Source organism: Eleginops maclovinus, chromosome 20, assembly GCF_036324505.1.
Source record: "Eleginops maclovinus isolate JMC-PN-2008 ecotype Puerto Natales chromosome 20, JC_Emac_rtc_rv5, whole genome shotgun sequence".
Lineage (NCBI taxonomy): Eukaryota > Metazoa > Chordata > Actinopteri > Perciformes > Eleginopidae > Eleginops > Eleginops maclovinus.
In genome coordinates this window covers 1,128,674-1,144,734 of record NC_086368.1, presented here as the reverse complement: position 1 = coordinate 1,144,734, position 16,061 = coordinate 1,128,674, and the positions used below count along the sequence as shown (strand labels likewise).

Below are 16,061 nucleotides of genomic sequence, written 5' to 3'. Positions count from 1 at the left end.
CAGCCGTTGTCTTGGGGATCGGAAAGGCAGAGGTCCGACCCAGCTTTTGGAGCTGTCTTGGTGGAACTCAGCATCCATGATGTGAAGGAACTCTAGATCCTCCATGGAAGGTGCAAGTCTGTGATCATCGGCAGTACGAGTGAAGATGGCTTGGCCTAAGCTGTCTTCTGCTAGCTTTCCTAAGCTATATGCGAAGGTAGGTACTGGATGGTTTTGATATGTAGGTGCTTGACTGAAAACCTCTTTCACTTTGATTTGGTTGTTACATGGCTGTAGATGGGTAGCACGACCGTTCTCTAGGATGGATGTTTTATAGCTGTTCACCTGTGGTGATCTGTGTGCACCTCCAAGGCAAACGTCACCGATGACGACCCACCCTAGGTCCAGTCTTTGGGCAAAGGGTGCATTGCCTGGACCATTAATCTGATCTCTGACCTTGTGTAACCTCAGAATGTCTCTTCCCAGAAGGAGGAGTACGTTAGCATCAGGATCGAGAGGTGGTATTTCATCTGCAATACGTTTCAGGTGAGTATGGTGGCGTGCGGCGTCCGGGGTAGGTATCTCAGCTCGATTGTCAGGGACTTCGTTGCATTCGAGAAGCGTAGGTAGAGGAAAGCTAAGTTTCTTGTCCAGTGACTCGATAGTGTAACCGATGGCTCTTCTCCCCGCTGTCTCTTTAAGTCCTGCACATGTCTTGAGAGTGTATTCGTAGGAGCACCCAGAGATCTTAAAGACATCAAAGAACTCTGAACGTGCAAGGGAGCGGTTACTTTGATCATCGAGTATTGCGTACATCCTCTTGGACTCCTGTCTGTGTCCAGTGGGGTACACACTGATGAGGCAGATCTTAGCACAGGCTCTCGCACTTAATCCTTCGCCACACACTTGAGTGCACCTCGAAGTGACCTCCTGGGCCTCCGCTTTGTCCTCCTCCCCACTATGCTCTGAAGCGGGAGGGGACGAATTGGACTTCCAGGTTGCTGGTCCAGGGTGTAGTGCTGTCGTGTGGTTGGTGCTCTCACATTCCATACATTTGACATCGGCGGAGCAGTTCCTGGCGAGATGCTCTGTGGAGGAGCAACAGCGAAAGCAGATGTAGTGTTCTTTGAGTAACTGTTTGCGTTCCTCTAAACTCTTTTCTCGAAAGCCTCTGCATTTCATCAGGGGGGTGAGGCTTTCCATGTAGGGGGCAGTGTTTGCTTGGGTCCACTGGTTTGTTACCTACTCTTGACTCAGGCTTGTCCACTGAAGAGACTTGGGTCTTGTGAACGTATACAGGCGCCTTCATAGGCCTCTCCCACTTGTTCTTTTTCTCTGCTGGAACTTGTGTGAAGAGGTTGAAGCTTGGGTCTGTACGTGCTTTTGCTTCATTGCGAATGAAGTCGACAAACACAGAGAAAGGAGGGAAACTGACCGAATGGTCACGTTTGTATCGTGATCCGAAGTAGATCCACTTTTCCTGAATGTTGTGTGGGAGTTTCTCAATTATAGGATTGACTCCTCTTGAAGTGTCCAAGTATGAAAGACCGGTGAAGTAGCCATCTTGTTTAGCTGCTTCCAGCTCTGACAACAGATCTGCTAAATCTCGAAGTCTCTGTGGATCCTTTGTTGTGATTCTGGGGAAGCTTTCCAGTTTACCAAAGAGGGCCTGTTCGACGGCCTCCGGTGAGCCGTATAGCTCGTCGAGCCGCTCCCATGCCATAGTCAATCCAGTAGGCGGGTGTCTGATATTGACCGATTTAATCCGTTTAACCTGTTCTGCTGACTCTTTTCCGAGATACTTGGTGAGAAGGTCGAGCTGTTCTCCAGCAGACAAGTCCAGGTTGTCAATAGCACTATGGAACGACATTTTCCATGACCAGTAGTTCATTGGTTGTTCATCGTATACAGTGAGTCCTGATGTCACGAGGTGGCTGCGGGCCAGATATTTAGCGAGGTCATTGGTGGTTTGAGAGTGGTCGCATCCAACTCTACAGGGCGCTCCATGGACAGGCTGATGTACAGGGGATGGCAAATGCTTATTTAGGCTATAATGTGGCGACGCTTTAATATGATGAGGGTCTTGCGGTGTGTAGTCAGGTGTAGTCTCTCTATAATGCGACACTTGAGATGCGTAGAATGACGTAGTCTCATAAGGAGTGGTGTCTTGGGCTTGGCTGATGCTTTGTGGGTTTGGTAATGTGGGATTGTCACCATTTATATTGGCTGGCGAATCAACTGCAGTTATACTGGCTTGCTCTGCCACGTAAGCAGCAGTACGCTCTTCTTTGCTTTTTTTTGATACTTTACTGGCAGCCTCACTGACCACTTCGAACCACTGTTCTCTCATACCAGCCATCAGAGAATCAGCCTCCGCTATGGCAGCATCTTTTTCTTTCTCTTCGTTTAATGCGTCAAGATTGGCATTAATCCGTGCTTGCTCTACCTTTAATTCAATTTCCCTTTTTGAATGTGCCGCTCTAGCTTGCGCTGCTTCAGCTTTTGCTTTGGCCATGGCCACAGCCATAGACATCTTTGAGCTGGACGATGTACCGGAAGAGCGAGAGCTCACAGACTTATTATCTCCATTTTCTTTGTTTTTACTGTTAGCTGCTGACATAATGACGGTGCGTTTTTAATACCAGCAACAGATATGATGGCGTACAGGCTGTATGGATGTCTTTCCGTTAGCCGGTTAGCAATTTAGCTCTGTAAGATGGCTGTCTTCGGCTATCTTGTTAGCTGTGTTGCCGTCTTTTCACTGTAATGGGCTCGCTAGCCAAGCAAGCTAACTATCCATTCAGTTAAACGTTTCCCAAAAAACTCCACAGCGTGTTGAGGATTACTCATGTAGTTTAATGGTAATTTCGTGAAACTGTAAACACAATACAAACATAAGGTAAGTATTAATAAAGCTAAACAGTAAGCATAAAGAAGTAAATCTATAATTCAACACATGGAAAATAAAGATAACACTTACAGACGTTGCTTTAACAAACAAGAAGATGTGGAACTGCATCTTAATGGAAGAGCTGATCAAGCTGTCGATCCTGCATGCTCTCTATGTGAATAACGTGCTTGTGACTTCCGGTCACCTAACTAGCAGCCCCTCCCTTAGAGCATTCCCTCTTAAAGGTACAGGAACCTATGCCACATACATTACAAAATACACACTTTCAATGCCAGGGGCAGAACACCAGGTGTTGTGGTGTCACATTCATAAGGCATATCTGAGCCAAGGTTTAGACGAGAGTCAAGAAGTCTTTTTTTTCTTGGAGTGAGGTCAGTAGTAGAATCACTGTCAGTGTCCAGTCAGAATCAGGAACATACTTGTCTTCATCTCCACTGACTGATTATGTGGTATCATACAGTTCTGTGTCTTCAAGAAATATGTCCTTCATCTAAGAGATTTTTTTAAAAGATAATTTTAAAAAAAAAAGTCACTTGGACATATTTTCTCTAAAATAAACACTCCATTAAATCATGTACTTTATGAAAGATTGTGGAACATTTCCACAATGTTAATCCAGGCACTTAGTTGTGGACTTACTATAATGCTTTTTGTCCGTCTTAGTCTTGGTACAATTTCTTCATTCTCATTATGGAAGTCCTTCAGAGTCTGTAAAAATAAGCAACAACTTAAATCATTATACAGTATGAAATTAAACTGAAAAGTACAAAAAAAGTAGTGTATGAAGCTAAATGAGACTCAAACACTCTTTAGAGAATGATAGTAAAATGTATTGACAGAAGTTTTTAAGCCACTACTTAGGGAAATTTCTATCTTCAATACAACAAGCTTCATGGGGACTTTAATACACACCATGTTATCATCCTTCACGGGGACTAAGCATCTCTGGATGTTATCTAACACTAATAGTATCATAAGTACATTGTGGGGACATCGTAAATGTGTTGGATTACAGTGATATTTAGGCCAAAAGAAAATGCCCAGACAGGTTCAGATCCATCTTAAACGTGCTTTTATCTTTTGCCTCATTGAGGCATTAGATTTAACTGTTAGTAGATCTGATCGACAATAAATTAACTGCACAATGACCCCATTTGCTTTACTTAGTTACTTAAACCTAAGAGAGGCTGTTAAATAAACATCAAGTGATGAAGGTGAATGTACCTGTTGAGGACTGTCCTGTGGACACACCTGCATTCGCCACGGGCAGTCATTGCCTCCATAGTCGTAAGTTATTTCTTCACCTTTTATGTCTTTTAGAGCAAAAAGACACAAGTATGGGCTTCCCTCCACCTCAATTTTTTTCATCCGGCAATTTGGATGTCTGTGTTCATCGTTCACTAGGCGGCCAAATGAATCGTCTTCTCTGGAGGCATCAATACTAAGAATGGACAAAGAGATGAGAGTAAAATAAAAACAATTTTACTTAAAAATAATGTTATTACATTATTAAATGGCAGACATCGATTGTGAAGTCAATTTTAACAATTTATACAAATTATATAAAGGCATGTACCAGAGATAAAGGTGAACTTTTACATCTTACCACCATGTTTTCCCTCTCCACTTGAAGAGAAAGAAAAAAGCAGCACAGGAGGGGTGGTACACTTTCCTCCTCCTCTGCGCTTCAGCATCATCTATGAAATCACCCCTGTATTCAACCACAAAATCTCCTTTGCAGAATGAACCTAGTGCGAACAATCCACGTCCTGCAAGAAAAAAATTAAAGGAAATTTTGATCAAAACAAGAAAGCAAATCATGTACTACAATGGATATTTCTTCTATGGCAACATAAACACACACATTGCAGCTTAAGAGTGACAAACACCTGTTTTCTTTTTATTCAACGGCAGCACAACTAAGTTGAGATGCCAACTAGTGGTATAGTGATTTAATTCACGGAATTTACTTCATCCTGAAATTTCTAGTAACACAATGGTGCATTTAAAGTAAAAAGAAAATGGTCTGTAGCGTCTGCTCTGACTATGGGTGCATCCAAAGTCCTTCATTTCAGGATTGTTTCCCTTCCTTCTCTCCTTTCGTTGTGTTTTAGTCTCTCTCACTGAGGAGAAACAGGAGAGACATCGGACGTCCTCTCCAGAGTTTTCCTTGCCATTATACGGCTTAGGCACAGCCCCTAAGCATTTTTGCGATCTGCCTAAGCGAAAAATCATGGCTGTATAGGAAAAAAATAGAGCAGGTGAGCAAAAGTGGATAAGAGTCGCGTATGCCTCCTTGATCTGTCGTTACTGACGCTCCACTCATTTGCAGCTTGACTCAAAAAAAAAAAAAAAAAAGCAGCGTTGATGTCATGGTTTGGGCACGCTTGATGCTAGGGCTGGGTAATATATTGATATTGTAATATGAGACGAGATATCGTCTTAGATTTTGGATATGGTATTACCGTGATACGGCTTAAGCATTGTCTTTTCCTGGTTTTAAAGGCTGCATTACAGTAAATGTAATTTTCTGAACTTAGAAGACTCTTCTAGCTGTTCTATTATTTGCCTTTATTCACTTAGTCACATAGTCATCCCTACAATATTGTTGAAATATCGATAGAGGTATTTGGTAAAAAATATTGTGATATTTGATTTTGTCCATATCACCCAGCCCTAATTGATACCAAAGTCCAGTTTGTTTAATAAATGTGAACGAAGTGTACCATGCCCAGGAAGGGATAAGCGAACTGTTCAACCTTATATTTCACTGTTATTTAAACTGACCAAATAGATGCTGAAATGACAACATGACAATGCATGACAAAAAACAGAAAACCTTTAAATGCTCGTTTTCTGAATGGAGCTAGATTGATCAGAGCTATAATTTTGGATGGATTGCGCAGAAGCGGACGTCCAAAAATGAAAAATAAAATAGCTACAGGTAGTTTTAAAATTAATTTTGCACATGTTTACATTCATAAAATGGCCAAAAATGAACGTTATAAGCGGATTTCTTGATCACTATAACCGAATTATTTAAACAGCATTTGTATAGAAATGATTCCGTCCCAAGCCTTTTGATCCATAAGCGGTTGATCACTATATCCGTGACCACTATAAGCGGTTTCCACTGTATATAGTTTTAAATGTATTACCATTAAATTGCCGTTGTTAGTAGATTATTATTATATATTATATATTTTATGCTCCCCCCCCCCCCTGGGCCTAGTCAGACAGACAACTGTCTGGGCCTAGTCAGACAGACAACTGTCTGACTAGGCCCAGTTAAATGCCTGGCTCTGCTGCCATGTGCGCTCAGCCACCCCCCAGCCAAGGTGGACTTCAACTTGAAGAAGCCTACAGTCTACGGAGAAACTGACTCTAAAAACTTCAGCTGCTCTCAGAAGATTATTGTAGCCCCCAAAAGCATAAAGTGACAGAACGATGATGTTAGCGTTCACACTGCAGCATCACCTCACGTATTATTTACTGTTGTCTGTGCGTTGCACCTGTAGCATGCCGAGCTGTTGGAGCTAGCGCTAGCTGCAACAGCTCGGCATGCTACAGGTGCGACGGTAGCATCACAGCTAGCGACATTTTCTCTAGTTAAATGACATAAGTTACATACTATATTGACTAAACAGAGCATTTGACACGGTGCAACGTCGACTTCTCACTTGGCTTCTAACATTATCCGTTTACTTTCTACATGTGCATTAACATTAACTGAATAAATCTATCCTGGTTCCCGAAAAATTCGACAACTGCTAACGTTAACTGACTTGGGTAAAGCTGGGCATACACTGTGCGATTTTTGGCCCGATATCGACAAGATTTTCACTCGTGCGACTATTTTGGAGATCGGGCCGAGTTTTGGCTCAATCGTGCGTCTCGCATCGTGTAGTATACATGGGGTAACGACAAACGATTAAGCCCTCCCGACCACCTCCCGATCGATCGGATGAAAATCAAACTTGTTTGAAATTCTGGTCGCCCCTCGTGAGGCTCTCGCACAGTTGAAGCAGTTTCACGAGCCGATTTGCCTCATCCTGTCACACTACGCATGCGCGAACATAGATACGGAAGAGAAAATTGACAACAGAAGAAGAAGACAACAGAACAGCATGGCAGCACAACGCGTGAACTGGACGCCGGCAACGGAGGGTCGGCTTGTTGAGCTATGGCAGGCACATCCCTGCTTGTTTGATGTGGCTTCACAGTCCTACCATGACCGCAACAACAGGGATAAGAGTTGGATGGCAATTGCAACCCAATTGCAGCTGCCTGGTAAGTTTTTGTCCGGACTAGCAATTTAGCAATGTGGATAACAACTGTTATCAATAACTGTTGTTGGTGGTGGTGGTGTGTGTGTGTGTGTGTGTGTGTGTGTGTGTGTGTGACTCAATTTCTTTTAAGTTTATGGGACCATCGAAAATGTATAGATGATTAGCAGATAATAATGTTAGCAGTACATGTAGTAAGCATACATCATACAGTATGTTAATGTTAGCCTACTTTTGCAGTGAACGAGGTAAAAACGAGGGTGGCATCACTGCGGACGCAGTTTGGGAAATTGATCAAACCCAAGCCCAGTGGCAGTGGGCAAAAAACACTGACCCCCAAACAGCAGTGGATACTGCAGCATTTGGACTTTTTGAGGGTCCATGTCGCGCACAGATCTACAGAGTCCACTCTGAGAGTAAGTTTTAAATAAAGTAAAGTCTAGTCACTTTATTTATATAGCACTTTCACACAACATAATTGATCCAAATCCAAAAGTGCTTCAAATAAAAAGAATACAAAAAAGTAGGCTAAGAATATGTCTGTGAAGATTCTCATTCATCCAGGTCATGGTATTCAGCTGCAGTTGTTTTAAGGTGCTATATAAATGAAGATGAGTTCAGTTCAGTTAGTTAAGGCAACTGGACTTCTTTTTGGAGTTGAAGACGTTTCACCTTTCATCCAAAAGGCTTCTCCAGATCTGGTTTGGAAATTGGAAACCAGGGGAATAAATCTCTGGATCGTGGGTGGTACTGTGACCTGCAGACCACTCCCCTCATCATGTGACAATCATAATCATTTTCCCATGGCAGTGCTATGTCTAAATTAAGTTACTCCTGCTCACATTGTCTAGGTTTAGTGGTAATACAATGAGAAATTGGTATTTGACCTAAACAACACTGTTAAGATCTTAACTTGTGTGTAATCACTTTCCCTGTCTGCTTTCTGCACTGTTTCCTTCAGCCTGGGTCGGAGTCGGAGGACACAAGTATTACAGAGGAGGGAGAGGAAGACCAAACCACAGTTGACATTGACGCAGATGTCGAAGATGTCACTTCGAACATCAGTAGTCCACTGTCAGAGCCCACGGAAAACCCCAGTCCACCAGTCAAAGTGTCAAGTGGTCAGTCTAGCAAAAGACCTCGAGTCCAGAAATCCAACTCAAAATTTGATGAGCACAACCTTGAAATGGCCAAATTGTCCGTGCTTCAGCAGGTCCAGAAAACCTTATCTGGCTCCGATGCTGATTCAGAGGAACGGTTTGGCCAACAAGTAGCATCAGAGCTAAGAAACCTTACCAATCCCGCTGTACAATTAAGGGTAAGGAGGAACATTATGAACTTAATTTATGATGCTCAGGAGACAGCGATCAGCCAGCAGGGCAGCGTTCCTGGAAATCTGTATGGCAGCCAAGCACAATTTCCAGGTACACAGGTTAGGCCACCTTTATACCCCATGCTGCACCCCTATCAGGTCCAGTCAGCCCCCCAAAGCCACCAGGCCACAACCCAGCCAATGTCATTTTTGTCAATGCTGAACACTAGTCAAGACTAGTCCAACAATAACACCCTTCCTGTGTTCTTTCACTAAATTTACATGTTCTTTATAAGTCACTAATGTGAGTTACCAACTACCTCAATGTTGTTCTTTGTGTTACTGGAAATATTTTTGGATTTATTTATAATTGTTAATGAAGAAAATCATTTTGTTTATTTTCCCCACAGAGGTAGATTTATTTTTGTAATAATGAAGGGATGTGTTTAATGTTTCTGTACATAGTTTTTATACATGTTCAATAAACAAAGAGTAATGTTTCTTCAAATACAGAAGTGAACTGTCATTTTATAATAACACAAAAATAATGACTTGGTAACTTTTCTCAGACAATTTGGTTGTCTCATCTCCTACACCATGCCTTCTTGCCAAGACACACTCCCTGCAGGTGTCTGAAAGTAGCTGCAAAGGAGGTCCCGCTGCATTTTCGCTTCCACTGAAGGGTTTCTTGCTCGTCCCATCGCAACTGACTGAAGACCTCCCTCCCGTCTCCATGCTCCTTCAATGAGCCTGTGGTTGGCATCTTCTGTGTCTACATACCCAGGTGGTACATAGGCATCTGATCTGCGTTGCCGCAGGAAATTGTGAAGACACATGCAGGCAAAGACAATCTTCACAACCTTGTCAGGTTCCAGGCAGATTGTGGTTCTGAAAACTCTGAAGCGGTTTGACAGAATTCCGAATGCATTTTCTACCACACGTCGTGCTCTGGACAGGCGGTAGTTGTAGATGCGTTGGTTGGTGTTGAGGTTTCTGTGGGGGAATGGCTTCATGAGGTCAGGGCGGAGAGGATAAGCCTCATCACCAACCAGCACATATGGCATCACAGCGTCAGTGCCTGGCAGGGTTTCCACAGGGGGGAAGTTCAGGGTGCCTTTATCCATCGCCTCCCTCAGGTCCGAATGCGCAAACACTCCTGCGTCTGACACCCTTCCCTGTGTCCCTGCGGACGCGCAGACGAACTTGTAATTAGCATCCACTACAGCCATGAGAATGATGGAAAATCGTGACTTGTAGTTGTAGAACAGGCTTCCGCTCTTGGCAGGGGGTTGGATGAAAATGTGTTTGCCATCTATAGCCCCCAAGCATTGGGGAAACTGCCACTTATGGTAAAAGTCGCTGGCAATGGCCTTCCATTCGGCATCAGTTGATGGTGTCTGAAGGAAGTACAAAGTAATACATGACATTAATCTGGTGAAATAATGTTTTCAAAAACACTTTGAGTTCTTTTTTTTTTAAATTTCACCTTTCATAAAGACAGTATAAATACACAAAGGACTCAGCTGATTTAGGTGAGAAATCATTGTGCAAGTCAACCTTTCAATAGTCTGACCATGGGTAATGTGATGTTCTGTATGATTTTAGATTATTATTCCCAGTTAAATTTACCTTCAAGTAATCTTCACGCAACACAGAGGTAAGGGCTGTGCATGTTTCCATGACGATCCTGCTCAGTGTGGTGCTTCCAATCCTATACTGGAAACTCAACGAGTTGAAGGTCTCGCCTATCAAAATGGAGAAAATGTCTATAGTGTTGTGTGGATTTAAATGTTAAAGGTGGACAATGAGATCTTGCCTGGTTTTTAGTAAATTTTCATTTTTGTCTAAAATCGTAAGCATCTCCCTATGATCAGCTTGCTGCCTGCTCCCAGAATACATTGTGAAAAAGTCCGGTCTTGGGAGACAACATGGGCAATGAGCAAAGTTGGGGGACAATAAGTAAAGTTAATTTAGTAGTGTGAAATTGAAAGTAACATTTTGTTTGGTGTTTACGTGGAATATCAACAGAAGTGACATCATGCAGGATCTCATAGTCCACCTTTTAATGTAAGGGAAGATGAACATCGACAGATTTTAGTATGGATTGAGAATAGAATCTAGTAGGTGGTAATAGTACCTACATGGATAGAAAGAGGTGTAGTTGGAGGTGCCAGCATAACTGATGTAGAAAGGTGAAAGTTGTATGATGTAGTGTGGTTGTATGCAGTTGCATGTGTGAACTTGATTTTTAATATGACAGATAGATGACCTTGCCTCACTTTCAACCTTTGAGTAATAGGGAGCATATGTCAACACACTTGCCTGTTGCCAAAAATCTAAGGGTAACAGAAAGCCTCTCCTTAGGGCTGATGGCCTTCCTGAGGTGAGTATCCTGCTTCACAATGTGAGGAGTAACCCTCTCCAGAAGAAAATAGAACTCCTCTACAGAAATTCTGAGGAGGTCCCGAAAACCCCTCATATCATCAACCTATAAAACAGAACACAGGCGCATTATAGATGTTAGATGTCGTTGTTAATTTAAGAGTCTGATCAAAACATTTAAATGTTGTATAATAAGACAAACTGTCAAAGTAAAACTGATGCCTCCATCACATCAATAAGATTGTTTGCATAGTTCCTCCCCCTAGACAGCTGCAGTCATTGGATAGACCATCACATTTCAACTGTATTGTATCTACTGTAGGCTACCCTAGGCTACTACAAACACAGAACAGTAGAAAGTCAGTTAAAGTTGACAGAACTATAACAAGTAGTGTACTTATGGATTTATTGACTGACCACGTTGGTGTACACGAGCTGAAAGGGTCTGATAGGCCTAATGTGCTATTATAACAATTTACTTACCTCCAGCTCTCGTTGAAGAATTGACAGGCCATACTGCCCACGTCTACCAAGCCATTTCCTCGTCCATACACGTCGCCGTCGTCTTTTTTTTTTGCTGTCTGCACACAGAATGGCACAAATTGCCAGAGCAACGCGCTTTTCTTTGGTGAGTAGCATCATCTCAGGAAAGCATCTGTGAGAATCCAAGCATCTCCCACTTCCGGCTTCTTCTTCTTGCAATTCCGGTCAGTCCGACCGAGTCCGACGTGTCGTGTAGTGTGAGCAGCCAGATCGCATCAGACCATCGGATCGTACAGTGTGAGAACGGGAATCGTGAGCTGCGACGTTTTAACCCTTGCGATTCACTCGTACAGTATGAGCAGCAGCTGAATACCGCGATTGAAAAAATCGCACAGTGTCTGCCCAGCTTAACGTTATCGTTAATAGCCTTCAACAACAACAACACACGATAGTTTGAATAAATGAACAAATATAAACTGCTATATTTCAATAAAATGATTAATACATACCGAAAAACGCCGCTGACCACGAACTCAAGACAGCTCCGGGTAATCATCCGACATCATCATTGACCGCAGGTTGAACCGATTTCAGAATAAAAGTCCACCAGCGGAAGTGCCGATTTCAGGCAATTTAAAGGGGAGAAGTGAACTGTCCCTTGATTTTCTTGATATTTGTATGTCCATTCCATTAATTAAAATGTTGATATCTGTATTTTTCAAATTTTTTATTTAAGTTTATTGGACATAATCACTGTTATGTCTGCCGTGCGTGTGTCCCTCCTTTCTTTCTTTCCTTCATTTTTCCTTTTCTTTCCTTCCTTCTTCCCCCTTTCTTCCTCCATCTTTCTTTCTCTCTCTCTCCTTTCCTTTCTTCTTTCCTCCATCCCTTTTTGCTTCCCTTTGCGTCTTTCCCTCTTGACCCAAAGACAACAAGAGGGTTAAGAAGAAGAGATGTTCCAATCATGTTTTTTGGAACCAATCACCGATCCGATACTGCTGCATATTGCTGATCACTGATCACTGAAGCGTTGAATCCATATATTATCCTATTTATTGTGTAGCAGCATTTAAATATGTAATCATTCTTCTTACACAGCATTGACATTGTATATTGAGTATAAAAATTAGGAGATGAGAAAGTATTATGAATTCAATTGACAACCGTTTTATTGCAGGCTGAAGCAACATGCTATATTTCACACTCAACACTAGAGACTTTAGTTTCTAGGGTCTTTATTATTATCATTATCATTATTATTATCGTTATTATTATTAATAACCTATGTGTGTCTGCATAATAGGTAGGCTACATTCATTTCTCAGACATTTGCTCTATTATTATTACAGTGCATGAAATGCCCTGTATTGTTCTTCCTAGGCTTCTTATTCTTCTTTATCTTCTTCTTCTTATTATTCTTTGTACCAAACTACTGCGGATAATTCAGATCTAACCACTTAACGTAGAAACTTCGTTCAAACTTTGTCACGTAGGTCTTGTAAAGGACACTTTACTGTTTTTTTACATCACACCGTGCTGATAGAGGTTCGCGCCACGGTTTTAACGTGGAATCAGGAAATGAATCAAACCTAGGAATCAACGTCGGAAACATCGCAAGACTACCCAATACTAGGCAAAATGGGAAACATGGAGTGGATCGCAGTGCGCAGAGACTTCCACCTTCAGCTCTGTCTCCTACCACCATGGAGTTGCTAAACACACAATCCCTCACTAACAAATCCCTCATCATACACGACCATATACTGGACAAAGGGCTTGACTTCATGTGCTTAACAGAAACCTGGCATAAACCAGGGGACTACTCTGTGCTTAATGAAGCATGCCCACCTGGCTATAACTACATGGAGAAAGCCCGCAGCTCTGGTCGTGGTGGTGGACTAGCCATCATGCATCGGGATGAACTCAAACTTTCTCCTCTGCCAATGCCTGATTTTTCCTCTATGGAATGCCTGGCCTTCAAATGCCAACCTCCTAACTCCATGACAGTACTTTTAATATACCGTCCTCCTAAACCTAAACCATCTTTTCTACCGGAGATTAGTGATCTGCTTACCTCACTCTGCACTATGTCAACTAACATTGTCATTGTTGGTGATTTAAATATCCATGTCGACAACCCCTCCTGTCAGTTTGCAGCAGATTTCCTTAGTGTGCTTGAATGTCTTGGTCTACAGCAGCATGTCGAAGTTCCTACTCACACCAAGGGGCACACTCTGGACCTGGTTATCACTAACTCTGCTCCCATCAGTAACCTACAGGTTTATGACATTGGTGTGTCTGACCACAAGGTGTTCTCAATGGCCTTGACTTTTATGTTGCCTACTATTAGACCTAAGCGTCAAATGTCTTTCCGGAACTGGAAAAGCATTGACTCAGCCACTATGACCATAGATCTCCAGCTCATCACCTGCCCAGCCTCTGCATCAATGGATGAATTAGTAGAACTCTATAATACATCCCTGAGCAGTGTTTTTGATCTCCATGCCTCGTTTCTCACGCTCTGCTCCCTGGTTCACACCTGAGTTGAGGAAAATAAAAACAGCTGGGCGTGTCCTGGAACGACGCTACAGACACTCTGGGCTCACTGTCCATAAACTGGCTTTCCGTGAACATCAAAGGGCCTACTCCAACTCCCTTAAAGATGCTCGATCACAGTTCTATTCCAGCTTAATCAATGAAAACCCTGGCAACTCTAAAAAGCTTTTTTCCACCATAAACCATCTTCTGAAGCCACAACCTTCCTCTTCCACTGAGGCTACAGAGGAGCAATGCAACAGCTTCATTGACTTTTTCAGATCAAAGGTAAACAACATTCGCTCACTGATGTCTAGCTCCTCATCTTTGCTTCCCTCTGACACAAGCACCTTACCTGCAAGTGTTCTGTCTCCTCTATATCTCGCTGAGGTTCAGGAGAGCCATGTTGAGGAAATTCTCAGAAAAATGAAATCCTGTACCTGTACCCTGGACCCCATTCCCACTGCTCTGCTAAAGTCACACATCCCCACTCTCAGTCCTCTCATCACCAAAGTTGTGAACCTTTCCCTTGAGTCTGGCTGTGTCCCATCTGCTCTCAAGGTCGCTGTCATCCGTCCCCTTCTCAAGAAGCCCACACTGGACCCAGAGGTTCTAGCTAACTACAGGCCCATCTCCAACCTTGCTTTCCTGTCCAAGGTGTTAGAGAAGGTAGTTGCTTCACAACTTCAGGACCACCTCAAGCACAACAACTTGTTTGAAAAATTTCAGTCAGGATTTCGATCAGCCCACAGCACTGAAACAGCTCTGCTCAGGGTGACGAATGACCTGCTGATGACAGCCGATGCAGGATCACCCTCACTCCTCATCCTCCTGGACCTGACTGCTGCATTTGACACAGTGGATCACACCATCCTCTTAGAGCGCCTCCACACAACCATTGGGCTATCAGACTCTGCACTCAAGTGGTTTCGGTCCTACCTTTCTGACAGAACTGAATATGTCTCCTTGGGAAGATGCAAGTCCAGACTGCTCCCTGTCTCCTGTGGTGTTCCACAAGGGTCAGTCCTGGGCCCCATCCTCTTCATTATGTACATGCTACCCCTCGGTCGTGTCATCAGCAGACATAATATGTCTTTTCACTGTTATGCTGACGACACACAACTTTACATTAAAACTGCCCCAAGCCCCTCTGCAGCCACGTCATGTCTCACCACCTGCCTTGGGGAGATAAAGGCATGGATGAACAACAACTTTCTCCAGTTAAACAGTAGCAAAACCGAAGCCCTCCTTGTTGGCACTCCACATCAGATTCAGTCATCCTCCATAACTCAACTCACTTTTGACACTCAGGTCATACCCCTCTCCTCCACAGTCACGAATTTGGGAGTTAAGTTTGACCCTCACCTGACCTTTAATGACCACATAAACCACCTGTGCAAAACTTCCTTTTACCACCTCAAAAACATCTCCAAACTTCGCCCCACCTTAACCCTGTCAGATGCAGAGAAGCTCGTCCACGCCTTTATATCATCAAGACTGGATTACTGTAATTCACTCTTCACTGGGATCACTGGCAAAAATATCCAGAAGCTGCAATACATCCAAAACAGCGCTGCCAGGATCCTGATGAGAGTTCGGAAATATGAGCACATAACACCGATTCTACACTCACTACACTGGCTTCCTGTCCCATTCCGGATTGACTACAAAGTCCTCCTGCTCACCCATAGATGCATAAATGGGCATGCACCCCCCTACCTACAGGAACTGATTACTCCCCAAACCTCCAACCGCACCCTTAAATCCCAAAACAGCTTGCTCCTCCGGGTCCCCAACACCAAGCTCCGAACCATGGGCGACCGCGCCTTTAGCTCTGCAGCCCCGCGCCTATGGAACAGCCTCCCTGACCACCTAAGGGAAACACAGACTCTGGGCTCTTTTAAAAATGGCCTAAAAACATTTCTATTCAAAAAGGCGTTTTTGACACAGTAATAGCTTACTGTCAGCTATTTCTTACGTGCTACTGTTGATTTGCTGGTTTTTTTTCTACTATGTATCTGTTTACTAGGTTTTTTATTAGTGTTTTGACTGTATATACACTGTGTGTAGGTACTGTGGCACTCTGAGATTCCCTTGGAATGAAGAGTGCATTACAAATTAAATATATTATTATTATTATTATTACTTATGCTATGTATTTTTCACTTTTATA

At 43.0% G+C, this 16,061-nt stretch overlaps 1 protein-coding gene and 1 long non-coding RNA gene across 2 annotated transcripts; both read right to left on the bottom strand.

Annotated features, from left to right (window-relative positions):
* Positions 1-2,814: 2,814 nt before the first annotated feature.
* LOC134882293 (uncharacterized) lies at positions 2,815-3,139 on the bottom strand. The gene is made up of 2 exons (XR_010168137.1): positions 2,960-3,139; positions 2,815-2,854 (listed from the first exon to the last, which is right to left on the bottom strand). It is a non-coding gene; the product is annotated as an uncharacterized LOC134882293 (long non-coding RNA).
* A 5,794-nt stretch (positions 3,140-8,933) lies between these two features.
* Positions 8,934-11,736, bottom strand: LOC134883574 (uncharacterized). The gene is made up of 4 exons (XM_063912000.1): positions 11,354-11,736; positions 10,811-10,976; positions 10,118-10,233; positions 8,934-9,885 (listed from the first exon to the last, which is right to left on the bottom strand). The coding sequence occupies exons 1-4, from the start codon at positions 11,510-11,512 to the stop codon at positions 9,079-9,081; spliced, it is 1,248 nt and encodes a 415-aa protein (XP_063768070.1). The 5' UTR covers positions 11,513-11,736; the 3' UTR covers positions 8,934-9,078.
* Positions 11,737-16,061: the final 4,325 nt, after the last annotated feature.